Source organism: Erithacus rubecula (assembly GCF_903797595.1).
Source record: "Erithacus rubecula genome assembly, chromosome: 10".
NCBI lineage: Eukaryota > Metazoa > Chordata > Aves > Passeriformes > Muscicapidae > Erithacus > Erithacus rubecula.
The window spans coordinates 1979431-2000838 of record NC_136662.1 but is presented as its reverse complement, the minus strand read 5'-3'; the positions used below and the strand labels follow the sequence as shown (position 1 = coordinate 2000838).

Genomic DNA, 21408 nt, shown 5'->3' with positions numbered 1-21408 from the left:
AGTGACTGTGAGTTGAGTTTGCTTCACGCTGGGCCAGCCCGTGGAGAGCTCCCCGTTTTCAGCAAAGGGATTCACTCACAGCCCTGGAAATCCTCTCAGCCTCTTCATTAGCATCTCGCTGGCCAGGGCAATAACTGAGAAAACAGCCCTGCTGAGTGTGCCTCACACCTCCTGCCTACCTGCGAAGTCTCTGTAAAAACACACAGGGACAGAGGTGTGGAAGGAGCTGCCACTGCTGCCTCTCTGTGGATCCTCCTTTTGAGTCGTGTCCCTTCTTTTTGTGTTCCATCCCTCCCTTCTGAGGGCGTGTCCCCATATTTGCTGCCAAACCAGCGCCGCTTGCACCGTCCCTTTGGGTCACACAGATAAAATACTCTGCACTGTTGATTTGTTCATACAAATAGGGGGTATTTTCACCTAAAATTTCCTCATTTTCACATAAAACCTTCTCTCCAGAGTGCCCTCTCCATGCATAAATGGAGGAATCCCCAGGTTTTGAAGGAGCAGCCTAAGCACATCCCTTTCCAGACCAGCCATTCCCTGGGGGATGAGCTGGGGGTGTCTGTGCCTCACCCCAATATTGCTGCAGTGCGTGCAGCAGGGCTGGGGGCTGCTCTGTGCCTCCCCCCGCAGCACCCCGGCCAGGGTCACCCCTTCCCACCCATCCCTTCCCTCCAGGAACTCAAATAAATCAAACCTAAAATATTTTTTTTTTTCCCTCTGATTTTTGCTCCTGTGTATTTATTAAGCCTCACAGTACAGGAGCCTCCTCCAGGGGCAGGGATGTGTCAGGGTGTTTAGTGGATGGGTTTAGGCATTTTTTGGAGATGGTTGGGAACACGAGCAGGGCCTTTCCAGGAATCAGCACTGCTGGATGCCAGGGCTGCGTGGGACTGCAGAGTGGGTGCAGGTGCCTGCAGCCAAAATTGGGAATAAATATCCATTTGTTTTAAGCAGGGATTTGCAAAATGAGAATCTGAAGAACAAACGAATTTTGATTGAACGACTGCCAAATGTTTGGGTGTTTTTTGTTTTTTGTTTTTCAAATCAGGTCTCAGCTAACTTTGCAGCCCTCTTGCCCAAAAGGCAGCAGGGCTCCTCTGCTCACACAGCCTCATTTGCCTAATAATAATTCTGTATTTTAAGTTATTTGATTAATTTTGCTCTCTCCTTGCTTTGTAAAGTACCTAAATCTCTACCCTGTACTAGGCTCCACTCTTCTGACCCTTTAGATTTTATTTTGTGAGTCCCAAGAGGATACCTTGGGACACCTGAGCTCTGCTGCTTGGTTTTGCCAGCTGCCCGGGATGTTTTCCTGCCTGTGTCCGAACCGAGCCGAGCTGAGCCAGCACCGCTGGGCGCTCCTCCACCTGCACCCTGCCAGCTCCGGGGGAGGGAAGGGGCAGAGCAGGCAATGACCAGCGCCAGGACCCACCTTCACGAAAACCAGCCCCAAATTCAAGGCGATTCGCGGCTCTGCACGAACTCGGCGTTTGGCTGGCGTTTAGATGCGGAGCAGGGAGAAGCTGCAGGGCGGTGGGAGGATGGACACGGTGCGGGGCTGAGCTGAGCCGCTCCCCGGCCCCGACGGCGGGGGCTGCCCGGGGGGGGCACACAAATCCCCGCGTATGAACCGCACACACACCGAGGGGCAGGACGGGGGGTCCGTGATTCCCCCCGCCCACCCGCGGTCCCCCAGGGCCGGGCGGAGAGCGGAGCCGAGCCCGCGGGGCAGCCCCGCACCCCTGCCCCGCTCGGGGAGGGTGGGTATTTGGGGGTGTCTCCCAAAAGGAGAAAAGGCTGCAGAAGGTGGAAAACCTGAGCGCCCAATCTCAGCGGGGAGAAGCAGCGCGCAAACAGCGCGGGGACACGCGGGCCAGCCGGGGGAGGCGCAGGATCCGCGGGGCGCGGTCCCCGGTCCCTCTGGCAGCGCCGAGGGTGGGAGCGGGGGGTCCCCAAAGTTGCTTTCCCTCGCACGAGGGAAAGTCCCGCGGCCGCGGAGCGCCGGCCGCCCCCAGCTTGGGTTTCCCTAAAGGCGAACTGGGGCTAAATAATGGATCGATCTAAAATTAACCGGAGGAATGGAAATGCTCTAAAAATAAGCCAGCAGCTGCCGTGGTCGCAGCCCCCCGCTCCCGTGGGGAAGGGGGAGAGGGGCCGGCCGGAGGAGGGGGCTCGGGCAGAGCCGGGCGGGCTGCGCGGGGCTGCGCGGAGCGGCGGCTGCGGCTCTCCGCGGGCGCGGCGGGGGCCGGACGGAGCCCCCCAAAAACTCCGCCGCTTTCCTCGCTGCCACACACCGCCGGTTGTTAATTTTTTTTTTCCTTTGTATTTCTCTGTGTTTAATTCTTTTTATTTCTGCACGGAAGCTCCGAAAGCCTTCGGGGAAGCGGTGGGTCGCCTCCCCGGGTGAGCGGGGGGTGGCTCCGGGGGCTGCGGAGCGTGTGCGGGAACCGCGGCCGCGGAGCTGCGGGGCAGAGCCGGGCACGGAGCCGGCCCCGGGCCGCTGCGAGCCCCACCGCGCACACACGCACACACTCACACACACTCACACTCGCACACACCTCCTCCTCTTTCCTCCTTTTTGATCCGCGCAGCGATCCCATATCCTCCCGGCTTGTCTCTTTTATTCTTTTGTACTGAGGCGCGTTGTCCTGGCCAGCAGTGTGAACGGGGGCTTTGTAAAACGGGACAGATAAAAATGAGCAACATCATATTGTTTGACAGAATGATCCAAAATGATAAAATGCCTTCTCCGGAGGGGGTGAAAATGGTGAATTCCTAAAAAACAAGAGCGTCGCTTCTCTCCTCAGCCTCCCTGCGCTGCTCGCTGTAGCCTAAAGGGATCTGCCGCCTGCACCAGCCCGGATCACGTCCAGCCACTCTTTTCACTGGGAAGTCTCTTTTTTAAAGCCTTCATTTATTTATTTTTAAATAAATAAAGAAGGGGGGAAGCGGCTTCGGCTCGGGACCCCCCGTTCTCCTCGCGGCGAATGAAAAGCACAGTTTTCGAGAGAAAGGCTCGTTTTGATTAAATCTGACATGCTGCTGATAACTCCATGCTAATGTGAAATAATTAACATAATAGCCATAATTAAAAGCACGCTAACAATGCCATAAATTTATCACACAATTTTACTAGCTTTCTGCCCCTAACTGCTCTCTCATCGTTAATTAAACGTGTTGCCTTTTACAGAATGGATGTTTATACATTTCCAATACAAATAAATCCGAAACCGTTTTGGAAACATCACCAATTTCGTTTTACACTGAGGTCTGTCGGGTTTACGGGCGATATATTACAATTAAAAAAAAAAAAAAAAAAAAAAAAAAAAAAAAAAAAAAAAAAGGATAAAGAAGAAAGAAATAAAGAAAAAGAAAAAAAAAAGATATCAAACACGTGCAGATAGAGGCCTAAAAATAGAGGGGAAAATTATATATGTTTAATAATCTACATCTTCAGCGAAAAGTCCCGCTGAAGGGGGGTCCAGGCCCCGCTGCTCGCCTTGTTTCGGCCCCGACCCCGGTCCCAGCCGTCGGGGGATGTCCGTGCGTCCCTGTCGTGTCCCCTCCTTTGGATGTGTTTATTTTACAGGGATTTCTCACCCGCAGCCCCTTTCCTGCGAGCCCCTTTACCCCGCACGTTCGTACCGAACGACAATGCTGGTTTAATCCAGGTCAGGTCAACGATTTATATAACTCATTAGTGAAAGTAATAGGCTTAAGGAGCTGAAAGGGGACACCTTTGGTTTCTCCTTCCTTTAAAACGATTACAGAAGCAGAAATTGCCCCAGCCCTGTCTTTTCTTTCCTCCACAATCCCCCCCCACCCCCGAGGCTCAACCTCCGGATTTATTTTTAACTCGCTTCGCAGCCAGGATCTTGCTTTCCCATATTAGAATCAAATTGAGTTGTAATTAATTTCTCCCTCTCTATCATAACTTATTCCATCCTCCCTTTTCCCGTTGCGCTGCCGTGTCTCTATTTGACTCCGTATCGATCCGAAACGATACAGTTTGTTTTTCTCCTGTTGCTAAATCTATCTGTCTATATGGGCGCCCACTTTCTATTTCTGGCCGTGCCATTATTGTGGGTTTCCACCTCCACAGGAGTTGCTTTAATTGTTTTATCGCTTTGCAGGACGCAGCATCTGAACTTGCACGATTTCGGGGGCTCACAGGTTATTTGGGGGAAAACTTTCCTGATTTTTAGAAAAGCTTTTTTTTCTACCCAGTAAGGCTCTTTAATAGTGTCCAGAGGGATGGGCTTCGAAATGCTGCCCTAAACTTGGGCAGGTGGAGGCCTGGGAGCCGCAGCAGCGCCCGCGGAGGGGCGCGGAGGGGCGCGGAGCGGGGCCGCCCGCTCAGCCGGCAGCCCTGATGGAACACGGCACTAGCACAATGGAGCCCTAATCGAGGGGAAACGTTTCTTTTCACGCTAAGCACCGTAATTAATAGTATGAATCAATTAATTTGACTTTTATTGTGCCGAAGAAAAGCGCAACAAATGGAACAAGCGGCTGCGGTGTTGGGGTTTTACCTCTTTTTTTTTTTTTTTTTTTTTTTTTTTTTCCTGGGAGAGCATTTGGGGTGCGCAGGGTGACACATAAAGCGATGTCACGAGTGTGAGAGTGTGGGTCGGTGACTCAGTGACAGCGGGCGCTGCGCGGGTGCGGAGGTCACGGGCCGCGGAGATGCTGCGGGACACGCGGAAAAACGGAGCGCGGGGGGAAAGCGGCTCCGCGCCCCGCGGGAAGGTTCCCGCATCCCCGGCAGAGGCTCTGCGAGAGACCGGGACAGCGACCCGTCCGAGCCCCGATGGATTTCGAAGGAAGGAGGGGAATTGCTTTCCCTAAACCAGCGCCGCTCATAGGAAATCGTTGGCTCCTGGGGCATTTTCTAAATTTAATTGCATTTACCGAAATCGGACAACACGTGCGGGAGGTACCAGAGCGGCGGGACGGGTTAAAAAGCCAAACCCCGGGAACCAGGCGGGGGTTCCGCACCGGGACAGGGGTGGGCGGCCGGGCCCCCTCCCGCCCCGCCGGGCGCCTCTCCCCGGGCCGGGGCTTACCTGGGGCCGCGGCAATACGGTCCTCACATTCACACACACTCCCTCATTTCCTATTTTTTCATATGCTAAAGCCCGCAATGATTAAGTCGTTAACACCTCTGGAAAGGAAAAAACAAAAACAAACAAAAAAAAAAAAAAAAAACAAAAAAAAAAAGCAAAAAAAAAAAAAAGGAAAAAAAAAAAAAAAAAAGCAAAGAAAAAAATACAAGGGAAGAAAAAAGTAACCGGCTAAAAGGTTCTTTATTTATAGTTTCCCTTTGTTATCTTACGTCTTTTTTATTTCTCCCTGCAACGAACCTAATAGATTAATCAATAGCTATTCTCTGATCTTCCGTTCCCAGCTGATGCTACTGCCGCCAGAAAAAAAAAAAAAAAAATTAAAAAAAAATAGAAACCCACTGAAAAATGGTTTCAAAGCCCAAACTTGGTGCTTTTAAGCGGTCTTGCGGCTGCGCATCCGCTGAGCCTGGGCTGCCGAGCGCCCCGAGAGCGGCGGCTCCGGGCTGGGCGCAGCAGGAGCGGCAGCGGCGAGCGCCGGTGCGGCCACATTTCCGCGGGGGCCGGACGGTGCCGGGGCCGTCGGGGCCCGTCGGGGCGGGCGGAGCGGAGCCGCCGCCGCTCTTTGTTGACAGTCCATGAAACAACTCGAGTTTTGCATGACTTCACAGCGGGGCGCCTGACGTCAGGCGGTCACGTGGAGCCGCCTCCGAGTATATCTTTAACGGGAAAGTAATCTATCAGGCAGTCGGGACCGCCGCGCTGCCAAAGTGGCGAGCGAGGCCCCGCGACCCCCGGCCTCCTGCCCCCGCCCCGCCCGGCCGCCGGCAGCTCCGTCCCCTCCCTCCGCCGAGGGGGGGAAAAAAACAGCGGCCAAAAAAAAAAAAAAAAAAGCCGGACAAAAGGAAGAAAGAGAGAAAAGGAAAAAAAAAACAAACCAAAAAAAAAAACCCAACAAGCAAGCCGGCGCGGAGGGCGGCGCAGCGGTGCGCGGCGCGGCCGCGGAGAGGAGCGGTGGAGCGGCGGCGGCCCGCGGAGCGGCCCCATGCGCGGCGCCCTCGGGCGCGCATCGCGGCGGGCGGGATCCTGAGCCCCGATGCCCGGCGGCGGGAGGTGACCGGGCGGCCAGCGCAGCCCCGCGGACGGGAGAGAAGCCGCCCCATGCCCCGCGGGGACGGCGCCGCGGGGCGCAGCCGGGCCGCTCGGGTGTAGCCCCCGGGGCCGGTCGGAGCAGCGGCGGGAGCGGGGCGCGGGGGGAGCCCGGTGCGGGCGGGAGGCCCCTCCGCCGCCGCCGCCGCGCCCCGTCCGCCGAGCGGGGATGACCCTGTCGGGCGGCGGCAGCGCCAGCGACATGTCCGGCCCCGCCGTCCCGGCGGCCGAGGATGTGGATATCGACGTGGTGGGCGAGGGCGACGACGGGCCGGGCAAGGACAGCGATGGCGAGGCCGGCAGCCCCGCCGCCCTGCCGCGCCTGCCGCTGGACGAGGCGGCGGAGCTGGCGCTGCCCGCGGAGGCGGGCGCGGAGAGCGGCAGCAGCGGCAGCGGGAGCCCGGCCGGGACGGCCCCCGGCGGCGCGGCCGAGGGCGGCAAGGGGGGCGGCGAGGAGGGGGCGAGCGGCGGCGGCGGGGCAGCGGGGCAGAGCAAGCCCAAGAGCAGCCTGGTGAAGCCGCCCTACTCGTACATCGCCCTCATCACCATGGCCATCCTGCAGAGCCCGCAGAAGAAGCTGACGCTCAGCGGCATCTGCGAGTTCATCAGCAACCGCTTCCCTTACTACCGGGAGAAGTTCCCCGCATGGCAGAACAGCATCCGCCACAACCTCTCCCTCAACGACTGCTTCGTCAAAATCCCCCGGGAGCCCGGCAACCCGGGCAAGGGCAACTACTGGACGCTGGACCCGCAGTCCGAGGACATGTTCGACAACGGCAGCTTCCTCCGCCGCAGGAAGCGCTTCAAGCGGCACCAGCAGGAGCACCTGCGGGACCAGACGGCGCTCATGATGCAGGGCTTCGGCGCCTACGGCCTGGCCGGACCCTACGGCCGCCCCTACGGGCTGCACCCCGGCGCCTACACGCACCCCGCGGCGGCCGCGGCCGCGCTGCAGTACCCCTACATCCCCCCGGTGGGGCCCATGCTGCCGCCCGCCGTGCCGCTGCTGCCGTCCAGCGAGCTCAGCCGCAAAGCCTTCAACTCCCAGCTCAGCCCCAGCCTCCAGCTGCAGCTCAACAGCCTGGGCGCCGCCGGCTCCATCGTCAAATCGGAGCCCAGCAGCCGCCCGTCCTTCAGCATCGAGAACATCATCGGCGTCCCCGCCGCCAGCTCGGCCGCCAGCGCACAGACTTTCCTGCGGCCGCCGGTCACCGTGCAGTCGGCTCTCATGGCCCACCAGCCGCTGGCGCTGGCCAGGACCACGGCGGCCATCGCCCCCATCCTCAGCGTGCCTACCAACATCATCGCGGGGCAGTTCCTGCAGCCCGCAGCCCCCGCCGCCGCCGTGCAGGCCAAGTGGCCGGCGCAGTAGCCCCGGGCTGGAGCTGCTCCCCGGGGAGCTCCGGCCGCCCCCTCGGGGCTCCGCGGCCGCCCGGGCTCGGAGCAGCAGCGGGCACCGGCCGCCGCCGCTTGTACATATTTGTATCAAAAATCACTGACGTTGCTTTCGGGGTTTTTATTTTTCTAAAGAGGCGAAAATGACGGTCGCGATTAGGAGCTGCGAACTTTCACTTTTTTTGAAGGTTCCGGCGCTCCGAGCGGTTTTATCTGAAATAAACGAACAAACGAGGGAAAAATAAAATGTATAAAAAAAGAAATAAGCGGGGGAAATTTTAAATATTAAACGAATGAACAGGGGGAAAAAAGAGAATTTTGGACAGAGAAAAAAAAAAAAGGAAAGAAAAACGCTGTCATTCTATTATAGAAGTCTGTTTATATATGAATGAATATATGTATTCTAAATGTTATCCCTTCGTGTTGTACACAACTTTGTAAATAAATTTTTAAAATGCTCTGCCCGTCTCTGTGTGAGCGGTGTCTTTGTGACCCCCAGCCGCAGTACGGGCTGCGCGGCCGCGGAGGTTGGAGACGGTTCTCGGGTTCCGCGGTTCGGGATGCGCTCGGCTCCGATGCGCGGCCGGCATCACCCCGATTCCTTCCAAATCCAACCTTCCCCGGCAGATCCGAGATTCCCGCGAGCGCGCCGTGATGTTTCCCTAAATATATTAATTTTTCTCGGCCTGATTTCGAAGCTACATCCCGGCGCTGCGGCATTCCCGGCCGGAATAGGTACGCTTTTTTGGGTTTGCGGTCGGGGCTAATTAAAAGAGAAATTATTTTAAATAAAAGACATTGGGTCGACTTAATCCATGTTTACTATTTATTTGAGAAGAGAAAAAAATATATGTATATATTCAGGCCGTGTCCGTGCGGTGTCCAAGCGCGAATCTTTCATTTAGATCAGGGAAATAATCAGGTTTAAAGCAGTGGTTCTTCCCGCGGGAAGGGATCGGCCTTTCCCGGTTAATTCCCAATAACTCAGATTTTATGGCAGCTGAAAAAATGGAAAATAATATACGTACACATATATATATATGTATTTTCGGGGCTAAAGGCACTGTCAAAATTTAAAAAAAAAATTAATATGTAGCGTTATAATATTTAAAGCGGCGCGTCGGGATGTTGAGTCTGGTGAGATCTCGGTGTCTCCCGTGCACTGACAATGTTCGGTGCTTTATTACCTCCCTCTTACAAACTTGAATTTTTGTCACCTTGGAAAACTGTCGTGGATTTTGCTTTCCAGCTGAAATAATTCGTTGTCTTTGTTAGGAAAATCGGCGGCGTAAAATGCAGGAGGGATGCGGGATGCGGCAGGCTCGGCTGCAGGAGGAGCTGAACCAGGCGCTTATTTCCCCTCCGACAACCCTGTGGCAGCCGTGGATTTAAAATAAATATATAAATAAAAGTGTCCTTGCTTTCCTGGTAAGCAGTAAATATTATTTCTTCCTAAGTAAATATTTATACCTCCGCATACATAGACCAAAATAAACCCGAGCAGCCCCGGTGATGAGATCGTTTGAACTTTATAAATAAGGACTCGCTAATCATCTGCCGGGGGACAGGGAGAACCTGGAGGGAGCGGGGACACGCGGGGCCCTCCACGGGCACCCACGGCCCCGCGGAACCCCGCGGAGCGGAATGCGGCGGTGCGTGGCGGTGTCGGAGGAACGAGTTCTTTCACAGTTGTGTCTGGCTAATCGGTTTTACACAAACAGCAAATGGTGGGTGATTCGTGCGATCGAGGGGGTAGCTATATTTAGCCGATCCCCTGGGAAAAAAGAAAGGAGCCTCTGCCCGGTGTCGCTGCGAGGCTCAAGAAGCTGCTGATCCAGGGCTTCCAGAGGACACCGGATAACAGGGGCTCATTCCATTCCCCAGCCTTTGTTACTTATAAAATTACTCGCTCATATTTCCCCACATAGCAGCAATGCCTCGGCTCGGCATCTGCGCGCCGGCGGCGGCGGCACCGGCAACTTTCCTGCCCGCTGCCTCCCTCCGGGAACCGCTTCTCCCTCCGTAACCTCCGGCCTCTCTTTCTCTGTCCCGCTTTCCCCTCCATCACCGAGAACAGCGGCCCGCAGGAGAAGCCTTTCCCGGGGAAAGGGGCGGCGGCGGCTCCCGGGGCCGGTCAGCACCGGGAAGGTGCGGAGCTCGGGAAGAACCCCGGGATGAGCCCCTTACCCTGCCGCCAGCTCCCCGCGGGAGCCGCGGGCTGCGGGGTTCTGCGGGGCCCGGAGCGGCAGCGGGGCCGGGCGGGCGGGTGGGGGCTCCCGGTGGCCGCGGGGCTGCAGTGGCGCACCGGGACCTGCGGGGGGCGCGGCAGCTCCCGCTGCACCCGCGGGGAACGGGCGCGCCCCCCGGGGCCGGGAGCACCCCCAGGACCGAGAGCATCCCCGGATCAGGGAACACCCTCGGAGCATCCGCGGGGACCGCGATCACCCTCCCGGCCCGCGGGGTCGGGAGCACCTCCGGGGCCCGGAACGCTCCCGGGGCCGGGAGTCCCCCCGGAATCCGGCAGCAATTCGGGGGATCGGGAGCACCCCCAGCGCCCGCAGCCGCCCGGGACGACACCGACCCGGGCGCGCTCTTGCAGCGTTCCGGCGGGTCCCGCAAAGCTACCGGCGGGGATCGGGGGTCCAGGGGGTGTCAAATTCGGCCCCCAAATAGGGGAGGGTTTGCAGCCGGGCCGGGGACAGCCGAGAGCGGCATATCCCGGCGAAGTTCCCTCAGCCACGGGCCACAGCCAGACAACAGAAACTCTTTCCCTTGTTCTTTCCCTCGTTTTCCCTTCCACAAACTTGTCCGCCGCATATGGCAAAACTTGACACGGCCGGTGACAGATGCCCATTAGTATAAGTCGTGTCACGTCGGTCCCTGGGGTGTGTTGGAAGTAACTAGATCCGAAACACCGGGAAAATGACCCTCCCGCAGCCCCGAGAGTTTATCCAGAACCACCACCCCCTGCACCCTCCCCGACCCCGCTCCTTATTTATTCCAATTACGGCCCCGCCGCTCCCTCCGCCGGGGAAGGAATTTATAACAGGATCTGGCGATAGGATCTGGCCCTAATCCTCTAAACCATCGCGCTGGTTGGAAAAGGGAGGAGATGGGGCTCATCAGGGCCATTTCCTCAGCTGATGCGGGGCTCCCGGGGAACCCTCTCGTTTTCGTTCCGCGGCTGCGGGAGTTGCGCCCCCTTTTCCCTCCTCTCCGCGCTATCGGCTCCTATTTATAGCATCACCGGTTTCTCCTCTTGCACAGAGCGGGGCTGAAAGTTTAGGGCTAATGGGTATTGAAAGGCTGCAGCGAGCGTTGGAAAAGGCAGGAAAAAACCTTTTGCGCTTATTTATAAACGCGTATTTATCGCGCGTGTGTTTTTATCTCAGTAAGCAGCCCCAGCGTTCGGGTATCCCCCCGCCTGCCCCCAGCCGAGCCCCAGCAGTGTCCCCGGAGGGGGGTGGCGATCGGAGACCCCGCTCCGGAGCTGCGGGAGGGCAGAACTGAGGCCGGGTTTAGCTCCGGAGGGGCTGGGGAGCGATGTCCAGCGGAGACCTTTCCTTCTCGGTGGCCGCAGGAAATCATCCACCGGCGACTTCAGCCCCATTTGGGACACGGGCAGCTTTTGAGGACGGCTCCGGTTTCCTCGGGGGTTCGGGGCTCGGATCAGCACCGGCGGTACCGGGGGATTTAACCCGCACCGCCCGAGCCGGCTCGGGGCCGGACACAAAGGAGGGAGGGCAAACATTTCGCTTTGGGATGAGCCAATCCTCATTTTCGCTGGGTCCTCGGGGTTCTCCCATTCCGGGAGAGAGCCAGCAAGGATTGCTTTAGGGAAAGAGAGGATTTTCCCTCCCCCAGGCGTGTGCGGGTCGGGGGGCAATTCCCGGTGGATGGGGGAATTCGATGGGATTTTGGCTCTCGGGGCACCTCGGGCAGTTTTGTGCTCTCTCCCTCATGTCCGAGGTGCGCTCCGGGCCTGTCCCCTCCTGCTCTGGGGCAGCGGAAAAACAGCCTGGTTATTCCCGGGGCATTTTATTGGTGTTGAAAGGCAGCGACTGAGGAATCAGTGTGAGCTCCGCGCTCTGGACAGTTACCGTGCGGACAGTCCGGGCAGCTCGGGCATCCCCCGGGGCGGCGACTGAATCACTGCAACCTCCGCCCGGAGCATCCGTGCCACCCCTCCCCAGACCCTTCCTCGCCACCTCCTCCCCGAGCCGGCCACCGCCGCAACTGGGCAAACACTCGCCACACAGTTTTGTTGACAGGCAACACTTCAGTTCCGGGGTTTTTATTGAATTACGCGTTACCAGCCCTAAAACATCAAGCGTTATGTACTTAAAAGATACAGAGCATAGGTATTACATGCACAGGAAGTATTTTAGTCAGTGAATGTTCAATGTAGCAGGTAGAGATGAACTTAGCACGTCTTCCAGACTGAACTGGGAACAGACTCTTCAGCCATAAAATGCACTTAACAGTCTATTTAATAGTGGCGAGGTCCTTGAAAATGCAATATCCATGCTAATCTTGCCTTTTTCTAAATCAGAAATGAAAAATAGGTCAGGAAGGTAGAACCTTCCCCTTCCATTTAAAATGTGACATTTAATCTATTTAAATAACTAAGTAAACTTTATTAATCCGGGATTTGGTAAGCAAGCTGAGGAAGCAGGAACGGCGCGAGTTTATTAAGACGGCAAAATGTGAGAGAGAGAGTCCTTGAACTCCAGGTGCGATAACATCCCGGTTTTCTTGAGGTTCAGCGAAATGGGAAAAGCCGGGACACTCGAAAACAGCCCAACCTCTCCTTTCCAGGAAAGGATGGAATGTCCAACTCTGCTTTACCGAGAACTCGGAGCATCCCCCGGGCTGGGATAGAGGAAAAAACTCCGTATCCTCCAGCGCCCAGAGAAGGGATTCAAGAGAAAACCCCAAACCCTCAATAATTTGTAATTTCTTAATTAAGTGCCAATATTTAATGGGGAAAAATAAAAATAAATCCATCTCCCTGCGGGCTCAGGTTTTGCTCGGCAAAGGAGGATACGAAAGAGCCGAGGCTCCTGCGGGCTCGGAGCCGGGCTGGCAGCGCCCGGGCGATATCCTGGGAGTAATAATCGGGATAATCTGGGAATCTGCACATCGGGAATCTGCAATTGCAAACGCCTGCAGAGTTTGTTCCCCCGCTCGCTCCGGCACCACGGCTCCGCTCAGAAACGAAATCCGGGATGAGCTGGAACTTTTTATGGCCGCAGGTTCTTCCCCCCTCGCCCGCCCTAGGAGACTTTCGCATTATTCTGGCCGCATTTACTCCAAATTTATGGAATACCAGCCAGATTTTTGCCTTGCCACCGCTCGGCTGCCATCAAGGCGTAGAGCCGGGGTGGAGGAGAGGAGGCAGCTGAGCTCCGAAGCCTCCCGAGAACGCCAAGGGTTAAGAAAAGCTGTTTATCTGCTCATTATCGGCTTCTCTTTACTCCCGAGCACCAAACCCCGCTCGCCTCCTACCCCGCGGTATCAATGTGTCCTGAATGCCTTTTCCAGTCATTGATCTGGTCAAAGTCACCGCAGAAACACAAGTGACAGAGACTCAATTCCAGGCGACGCGCCCGATGCGAGTATTTAGAAAGCATTCAATAAAAAAGCTTGCCCGGGGAGTGAATGATTTCACCTTGCAACAAAGAGCGCTCGGCTAATTGAAATAATGCACTTGAATGTGAGGCCGTGTGGGCTCCTGCTCGTCCATCCCAGCTCCAGCATAGAATTAGGAATAATCTCCAAGGAAAAAAAATTCAAAAACTCCTTTTTTTTTTTTTTTTTTTTTTTTTTTTTTTTTTTTTTTTTTTTTTTTCCCGCAGGTGGCTGAGTTATCAGAGCTCCCCAGCCTTGCTGTTTGGGGAATTCTGGGCATGGAAAACCCTAAAACGGGAAGAGTAGAGGGAGAGGAGAGAGGCACTGAAATAGGAATCTCCCCTGGTGACTCTGCCCCGGGTTTAGGCAGGGAATTCACTTTGCATGGCCGTGTTTTGGTGCCATAAAGCAGCTCCAGCCACTGTGGGTTCAGGAGGTGAAAGTCCAAGTTAGTTTGTAATTGATGAATTTGTAGGATTGTCCTTATTTTACAGACTTGTCATTTCCAGACATCCTGTCAAAATCATGATATAGACATAATTTACCTAGCAGAAATATAAATTATTGAGTATATCATATTAGGCAAACTATATAAAATTTGATGGCTATAATCTGCCCTTTCCTACAGGATTGTGGCTCCAAACACTTGACAAGCCAGCAGATTGTCACAGGTGTGATTTTTATCTTTATTTGTTTAAGGCAACTTTAGTCCCTTCACACTCTCCCACATGAGGCAACACCATGAGTGGCTGAAATTATGGCAGGTGTAAGAGGGACGAGTATTTTCCCTCAAAAATGGATAGTGGAAATCAGCATCCTGAATTGGAAATACATCAAGGAAGAAAAGTCATCTCTGCTGTTACACAATATTATATTTATAGTGCTTATATATTTAAAAAATAATCTACACGTCCGAAAAAAATATAAATCACTTTGTTTTCCAGTAATCTGTTTACTTTAATGTTTCTATTCTAAGTGATCAGACATCTCTTGACCACATTTGCTGTTTGTAGCAGCTGTGTTTAAATCCATCCCAACCTTCAGCCCTGGGATTCCAGTCCAAGGAGAGCACTGCTGCCAGCTCACCTGGCAGGTGTGGCCATGAAACCCTCAGTATGTAGTGCTAGTTTTAAGAATAATCAGTTTTTTATTCAGTTTCATGTCCTGACCTCAGTGTGACCAGGTTGGTGGGGTTTGGAGCAGCCTGGGATAGTGGAAGGTGTCCCTGCTCATGGCAGGGCATGGAATGAGATGATCTTTGGGGTCTCTTTCAACCAGACCATCCTGGGATTCTCTGATTTTTGTGATGCTCTGTACTTTGCCAAGACCTTCAAGAGAACAAAAAGGGATAAGAATGAAAGGTTTAAAAGTGAGGCCTGTGGTGTATCAGAGAGAGATTTTGGACTTTTCCTCTCTGGAGATACTCAACCACACAACCCTGTGCCTGTGCTCAGGGGTGGCCCTGCCTGAGCAGGGAGATGCCACCAGCTGACCCCACCGTGGTCCCTGACCCAGCCTGGGACTGGGTTAGGAGCTTTATCTACCACTCGGTGCCCAGAATCGCCTCTAAGTTGTAAAGGCTGAGGAGTGCTCCCCAGCGAGCTGGCATGGTAGAAAAACATTAGTATATGACTGCTTTAGGTTGGAAGGGACCTCAAAGCCCATCCAGTGCCATGGCAAGGACACCTTTCAGCAGCCCAGCGTGCTCCAAGCCCCGTCTAACCTGACCTTGGAGACTTTTAGGGATGCAGGGGCAGCCAGGGCCTGCTCACCCTCACAGCCAAGAATTCCCTGCCAATATCCCATCCATCCCTGCCCTCTGGCAGCGGGAACCATTCCCCCTTCCCCCGTCACTTGTCCCCAGTCCCTCTCCAGCTCTCCCGGAGCCGCGTTAGGCGCTGGACAGCGCTCTGAGGTTCCCCCGGAGCGCTCCCGGCGCCATTCATGGCGGAGCGTCCCTCAGCGCTCCCGCCGCCCGCCCCGCGCACGCGCACAGCCCGCCCGGAAGGCGCCGCGCAGGCGGAAGCGCGCGCGCCGGCCCGAGCGCGGTGAGAGCCGCGGGCGGGACGGGCTGAGGGAGCCGGGGGCAGCGAGCGGGGCTGGGGAGGTGAGGGGGATGAGGGAACCGGGGGCAGCGAGCGGGGCTGGGGAGGTGAGGGGGATGAGGGAACCGGGGGCAGCGAGCGGGGCTGGGGAGGTGAGGGGGATGAGGGAGCCGGGGGCAGCGAACGGGGCTGGGGAGGTGAGGGGGATGAGGGAGCCGGGGGCAGCGAGCGGGGCTGGGAGGTGAGGGGGATGAGGGGTGAGCCGGTTAAGGGCGCTGAGGACTGTGGGGCTGAGGAAGAACGGGCTGAGGGGGCTGAGAAGGGTGAGGGGGAGCAGAGTGAGGGAGATCAGAGTCTGAGGGAGATGAGAGGCTGAGAAAGAACAGGCTGAGAAGGGTGAGGGGGAATGGGCTGAGGAGGCTGAGAAGGGTGAGGGAGAGCAGAGTGAGGGGCCTGAGAAGGCTGAGGGATAATGAGCTGAAGGGTTTGAGGAGGGTGAGGGGGCTGAGGGAGAAATGGGCCGAAGGAGAGAAGGGTGAGGGAGAATGGGCTGAGAGGCTGAGGGAGAACAGGGTGAGGGAGCTGAGGGAGAAATGGGCTGAGGGAGAGCGGGTGGAGGGGCAGCAGGGCCCGCTGGTGGCCGGCACAGCTCGGGTGGGCTCGCAGGGCTCTGAGCGCAGAGCGGGGTGTGGGAGTGGGGGTGATGTGAGGAATAAAGGCGTCTCCTGACAAGGATTAGGGTTGTGGACAGGTATTGCTGCAACAAGTTAAGTTCTTCATTCAATGCATGCGATTTTTTGGCTGTTGGAATGTGTGCTGGCACCTCTTAAAACAAATTGTGTTCAGATCTGTGCTGAGTTCTGTCAGCTTCCTTGGGCCAGCAGTGGGTGGTTTGTATTGGTGTTATTTATATGGATCTTCACCATAGGAAGTGAAAGGTTAGCGGTTTTTTGGGTGGTTTTTTTAGCTGTGATTTTCACCTCACACTTACAGGTGGAATCTTGAGAGACCCTCAGGTGTTGCACATCCAGAGGAAGGTGAAAAGTTTGGGATTGGCCAAACTGGCTTTATCATCCCCTCAAAACTATTCCTTGTCTAACACTGTTACCCACAGGATACCCAGAATTAAGAGTTTTCTGCTTTAAAATCCAATAAAAGCAAAGATTTTTATTATCGGTAGTATGGGATAATTATTAAAGGTGGAAAATAAGTAGGGAAGATTGTTTTAAGAGTTAGTTTTAAAAGCAGAGAAAGAAACACAACATCTGAGAAAACAATTGTTATTCCAAACGTAGGGAATGCAAAAGTAAATGAGTGGAACAGAGATGGAGAAGTCTCTAGGTGAGGCTGGTGCTATGTAATAATTAGGAAGGTATAATTAATTAGTGTTGTGGTGAGATAGAAAAGAAGGACAGATAAATCTTTTATTTAGGTAAAAGTGCCTCCCCTGTGGCTTAGGCACAGGTGAAAACATGCAAACATCAGTGTTCACCTTTCTACCTATAGATGGAGATCTGCTGCCACAGATTTATATTATTAATTAACTTCTTTTTTCCCCTTGGTGGTGGTGTTGGGTCACACCTTTCTGTGAATAGTAAATAAATATGGGTGGAGTTGGAGAAGAATAACCTAAACATGCCTTAGATGCTGCTTGTCTGTTACTAAAACAGCAGCTCAGTGCTTCTGCTGTATGGGATTTTTGTTTTTGGTCACTAGCAAGTGTATTAAACTCACTTAAATTAAATGATGCCTTTTCTTCAAGGAAAGTCTGTGGCAGTTGTATCCTTCAAGACTGGAACAGTTTCTTCCTCACTTTTTTCCCTAGTTCAGACTAAAATTATTTTGATTATTTGGGTTGAAGTTTGTATATTCTGTAGCTAGTGGTTTGATTTTTTTTTGTTTGTTTTTTTCCATAGGGCAACATAATAATTTTCCTGATTCTTGATTTCTGAGTTTGAGTCAATTTGACAGACTTGTCAATATTTCTTACCTTTACTGGGTACTTAGTGTGGTGAAGCTTGGTGGAATATCAGCCTTGTTACTTTTTGGGGGTAGAAGGATGGAGAATATCTCCTGACACTTACTAATAAATGACTTTTATTTTGTTCAAACCAGCAGTGGTGCCTATACCAGATGTGCACTTTGCATAATCTGGCCGTGGTGCTCTTAACAGAGGGAAGATAATACTGGGATATTTTAACTTTTTAACCCCTGTGCTTGTTGATAACACAGCGAGTTGTGACTGCAGGGGTTGTTTGGCAGTCCTGGCAGAGGCAGGGAGCTGGCTGTGCTGCAGCAGTGTCCCTGTGTGTCCCCAGGTCCCTGCAGTGTCCCCAGGCATGGAGAAGTGGAGCCTGATGACAGTCACGGTGCTGCTGGCACTCACCGTGCGCTGGGCTGTGTCCCTGGGCTCCTACTCAGGTAAGGCACAGCCTCAGGGCCAGGGCTCCTGGGGCTCCTGCCAAATTCAGTGTTATTTATTGCTTATTGATTGTACTGCTCTTTATAGAAAATCATAAATAGGCAGTGATGTGTTGTTTCAACTGGTGTCATGTTTTAGTTCCTCTTGATTTCTTATTTTTTGAAGTGTGCCATGATTAACATCACAGTTTGGAACAAAACACTGGAAAGAACCACCATAACTTTTTTTTTTTTTGGGTGGTGCTGATGATCATTAATGTTTTAGGATCAAGATCTGGCTGTTTTCCCCTGTGCCTTTATTTGCAGAACAATGCAGTCCACTTGTACATTTGCCTCATACTGTCTTTAAAATTCTGTAGCAGATATACCCTTATTATTTATATTTTTATTTAGCTTATATTTAGCTAATCCTGGTGCTAATGAAGACAGTGCAGAGGTGACATGGAGTGAACAATGACTCTGCCTTGTAGCTGTACCTCCTTAAGCTTGTTTACAGCTGGAGCCAGAGCTACCTTCTGGTAATGGATGAGTTTTTCTCCTCCTTGTGTCAGAAGGCTTGCAAAGAATTAGCAAGTTCCTTTCCAAGCCTCCCAGTTCCATTCCCACTCTTGGAATAAACTTGCACAAGGCTTCCTCTCTGCAAATGTAAAAAAAGGATAAAAAATGAGCTGATACTTTCAATCCTCATCAGCCCAAAGAATCACAAGTTGAATTTTACTCTGTTTTTTTTTTTTTTGAGGCAGTGAAGAGCCTCATCCCCTGAGTAGCTTGAGCTGCTCAGAAGCATTTTGGTGGTTTTGAACTGTTAATTCTGGGTTTCATTTACTTGAGGAATTTGCTTGAAGCTGAGCTGCATTTCCAATTGTTTTGGTTTGAGTTTGCTTTCTCAAAATGCCATTTCTGAGGGATCTGTAGGTAACTGAGGTTTTTACCCATCTCCAGGCATGAAGCACCCTGTCTTCAGGCATACACTGAATTTCTCTTGCAGTGCAAGAGGATTTATTTAGAATTCTGTTGCTAACTAGATTTTTGTGAGTTGATTTCAAACCAATCAAGACTGTGTAAGAGAATCTAAAATAAAGCCTGAGCTAAAATAACAATTTTAAAATCTTTCCTCCACAGTGCTGATATAACTGCTTTTGGAATAGGAAAAGCTGAATCTGATCCAGTCCAGCAAAATATTACAGCTTAACTTGGAGCACTGGCTGGCTGTAAAAAGACAAACCCCAGTATTAGAGCTCTCAAACACATAAATCCAGTGGGATTATTTTTTTCTCTTTGATTTCCTGCAGATATGATAAACTTTTAATTCCACCCTCATTTACTGTGCACCCTTGGATCTCTGTCTCATTCCCACCCAGTTCCTTGCCCTCAGCTTGCTTTTAGATCTGCCTCTGGAATTAAATGAAAAAACAGAAACTAATACCTGATTTTGAAAAGTTACCATTAATGATGACCTGGTTGTGGAGAATTATTGAGGAAAAAATGATTTCAGAGGTTAATGCATAATTTTTTTAATGCATTGCCAAACTCCTGCTAAATCCAAGTGTTGAGAGGCAGTTTCAAACCCTTAAAAAGTCTGTTCCCAGGTTAGCAAGAAAACTGAGTAAGATCACTACTTTTAAGATATTTGTGAGCCTTTTAAAAGGAAATATTCCAGTTTTATTAATTCTTTTAACTCAGTTTGTCTGTGTGCTTGATGCTTTCTGTACATGGAAGCTAAATGTGCATTCTCAAACTACTTGATCTTGGCTTTTAATAATCAAACCTTTGGATGAAGATCTTTTGATCATTCTGAAGCCAATTAATTTTTTTCATTCCTTCTTTCCCCTAAAGATTGAGAAATTAATACACACACACACACTCTAGAATTTGGGTAATACCTATTTTGCATTGCAATAATCCAGTGGCAGATTCTTTGCTCCACTGGACTTACAGCTACAGAAGTGACACTGATGAAACTCCAGTGACCTCACTTATTTGGGAAACTTTAGGCTGAGTGTGTGAGAGTGGAGATAATCTTCTTTCTCCACCACCCAGGAAGAAATTAGCAGAGCTAAGAGGTCCTTTCCACTTTCTGGGAATAAATTGCACATTGCTGAGCTCCTGGGATTCCACAAACATAGATCATGGCTAAAACCAGAGATGGCTTTCCTGTCTTTTAAAGAACCTCTTAAATCTCTGTCTGGCTCATGTCAATATTTCACTGGGAGCACAATCAGTCCAGTTTCTGTTCTCAGTGATCAGGTTAATAGAAGGAAATAAACTCTGGGAAGGTGCTTTACATGCTGCCATTATCACAGTTAGGCTCCATGGAGGGCAGTATTTGATATCTGAAGTATTTGCATTGATAAAGCTTTTTTTTCCATGAAAAAGGCAAATAATAATATTATAATGATATTAATAGTAAGGTACCATGACATGAAACACAAGTGAGAATATTGACAATTATCACACACCAAGGGTGTGCAGCAGTTCCCACAGAATCACTGTAACATGTCCATTATGTGCATTTTCCTAGTTCAGGGAAAGTACCACATTTTTCATCTGCACTTGGAAATGATTTTTTTTGTCAGATGAGGAAGCAGTTCTTCACAGCAGAGTATCTTGATAAATGCTCATTGCAGAAATCTCCAGAAAGCCAAAAGAACACATAACTTTTTTTTTTTTTTTTCTCCCTCTCTGTTAGACTGCATGATGAGATCTCTATTTGCTCTCAATATAGAGGAAAGGAGAATAAAATTAGAAATTAATATGCAATACATAACTGGGAGAAAGCAAATATAAACCAAATGATGTCCTAAATTCTGTGTCCTCTCTTTTTAGGGGCAGGAAAACCACCCATGTATGGAGACTATGAGGCTCAGAGGCACTGGCAAGAAATCACCTACAACTTACCCATCAGGCAGTGGTAGGTGGGGCTAACAAAGGGAGAATGGGAGGAAATCCTGCTTGTGTTTTACACCTCTGAGTTCACTGTTTGCTCCCATGATCCATGAGATTTTTACCTGTGGGAATTCTGGATTCTAGATTTAAGGGTAGAGATATTCATTTGCACAGATCACATAAAACAGGAGGAGAATTATTTTAAATATTTTATTTGTTTTTGCATTATTCCTAATACATTTTAGAGTAGAAATTTAGTTGATATGTGTGCTACAATTCCAGTTGGAATGTGTTGGAATTGCAGCTCATTTTCCAGCAAGGACAGAGGTGGGGTGTGTGTGTGTATGGTGTAATTTTCCCCTGGCTGTCTGTGGGGGAACAGACTAATCTGGCAAAATAGAAAATTAATTCACTTGTGTCCTGCAAATTACATGTGAACTCTACAGATGGCTCTGTATAGTGACCTCAGATCATCCTGTACTATCATTTTTGTCCTTTTTTTTTTCTGCAAACCCTGACTGTGCCAGAGTTGGGGTAAGAGCTGTTACATAATAATGGCTTTGGCAGCTTTGATCCACTCTGTTACCCTGAACTGTATCTCCTTAAAACCAGGAGTTATGGCAGCCACTATGGCCAGGCATTGCCAGGGGCCAGACCAGACACTGCTGCAGGCTGGTTCAGCTGAGGGGCTGCCAGGTGGGCACCTTGGCCTTGTATTTGCTCTCTGGTTTTATAATTTGTGAATTTTATATGTATAATTGGAAGGTTTTTTGGGTTGGGTCTGCTCTGGGAATTGAGTCTCTTAGTACAGCAAA

At 51.9% G+C, this 21408-nt stretch overlaps 2 protein-coding genes and 1 long non-coding RNA gene across 3 annotated transcripts in view; 2 read left to right on the top strand and 1 right to left on the bottom strand.

Annotated features, from left to right (window-relative positions):
* The first annotated feature begins 6242 nt into the window (after positions 1–6242).
* FOXD3 (forkhead box D3) lies at positions 6243–8074 on the top strand. The gene has a single exon (XM_079314328.1). The coding sequence runs from the start codon at positions 6385–6387 to the stop codon at positions 7585–7587; it is 1203 nt and encodes a 400-aa protein (XP_079170454.1). The 5' UTR covers positions 6243–6384; the 3' UTR covers positions 7588–8074.
* Positions 8075–8481: 407 nt separating this feature from the next.
* Positions 8482–9543, bottom strand: LOC306805946. Its single transcript, XR_013775341.1, has 3 exons — positions 9081–9543; positions 8828–8981; positions 8482–8610 (listed from the first exon to the last, which is right to left on the bottom strand). It is a non-coding gene; the product is annotated as an uncharacterized lncRNA (long non-coding RNA).
* A 7981-nt stretch (positions 9544–17524) lies between these two features.
* ALG6 (ALG6 alpha-1,3-glucosyltransferase) overlaps positions 17525–21408 on the top strand; it is a 14986-nt gene continuing 11102 nt past the window's right edge. Inside the window, exons 1-2 of the mRNA XM_079314466.1 lie at positions 17525–17707; positions 20534–20618. Coding sequence (XP_079170592.1) covers positions 17626–17707; positions 20534–20618 — 167 coding nt within the window. The 5' untranslated portion in view covers positions 17525–17625. The remainder of the gene's footprint in view (positions 17708–20533; positions 20619–21408) is intronic.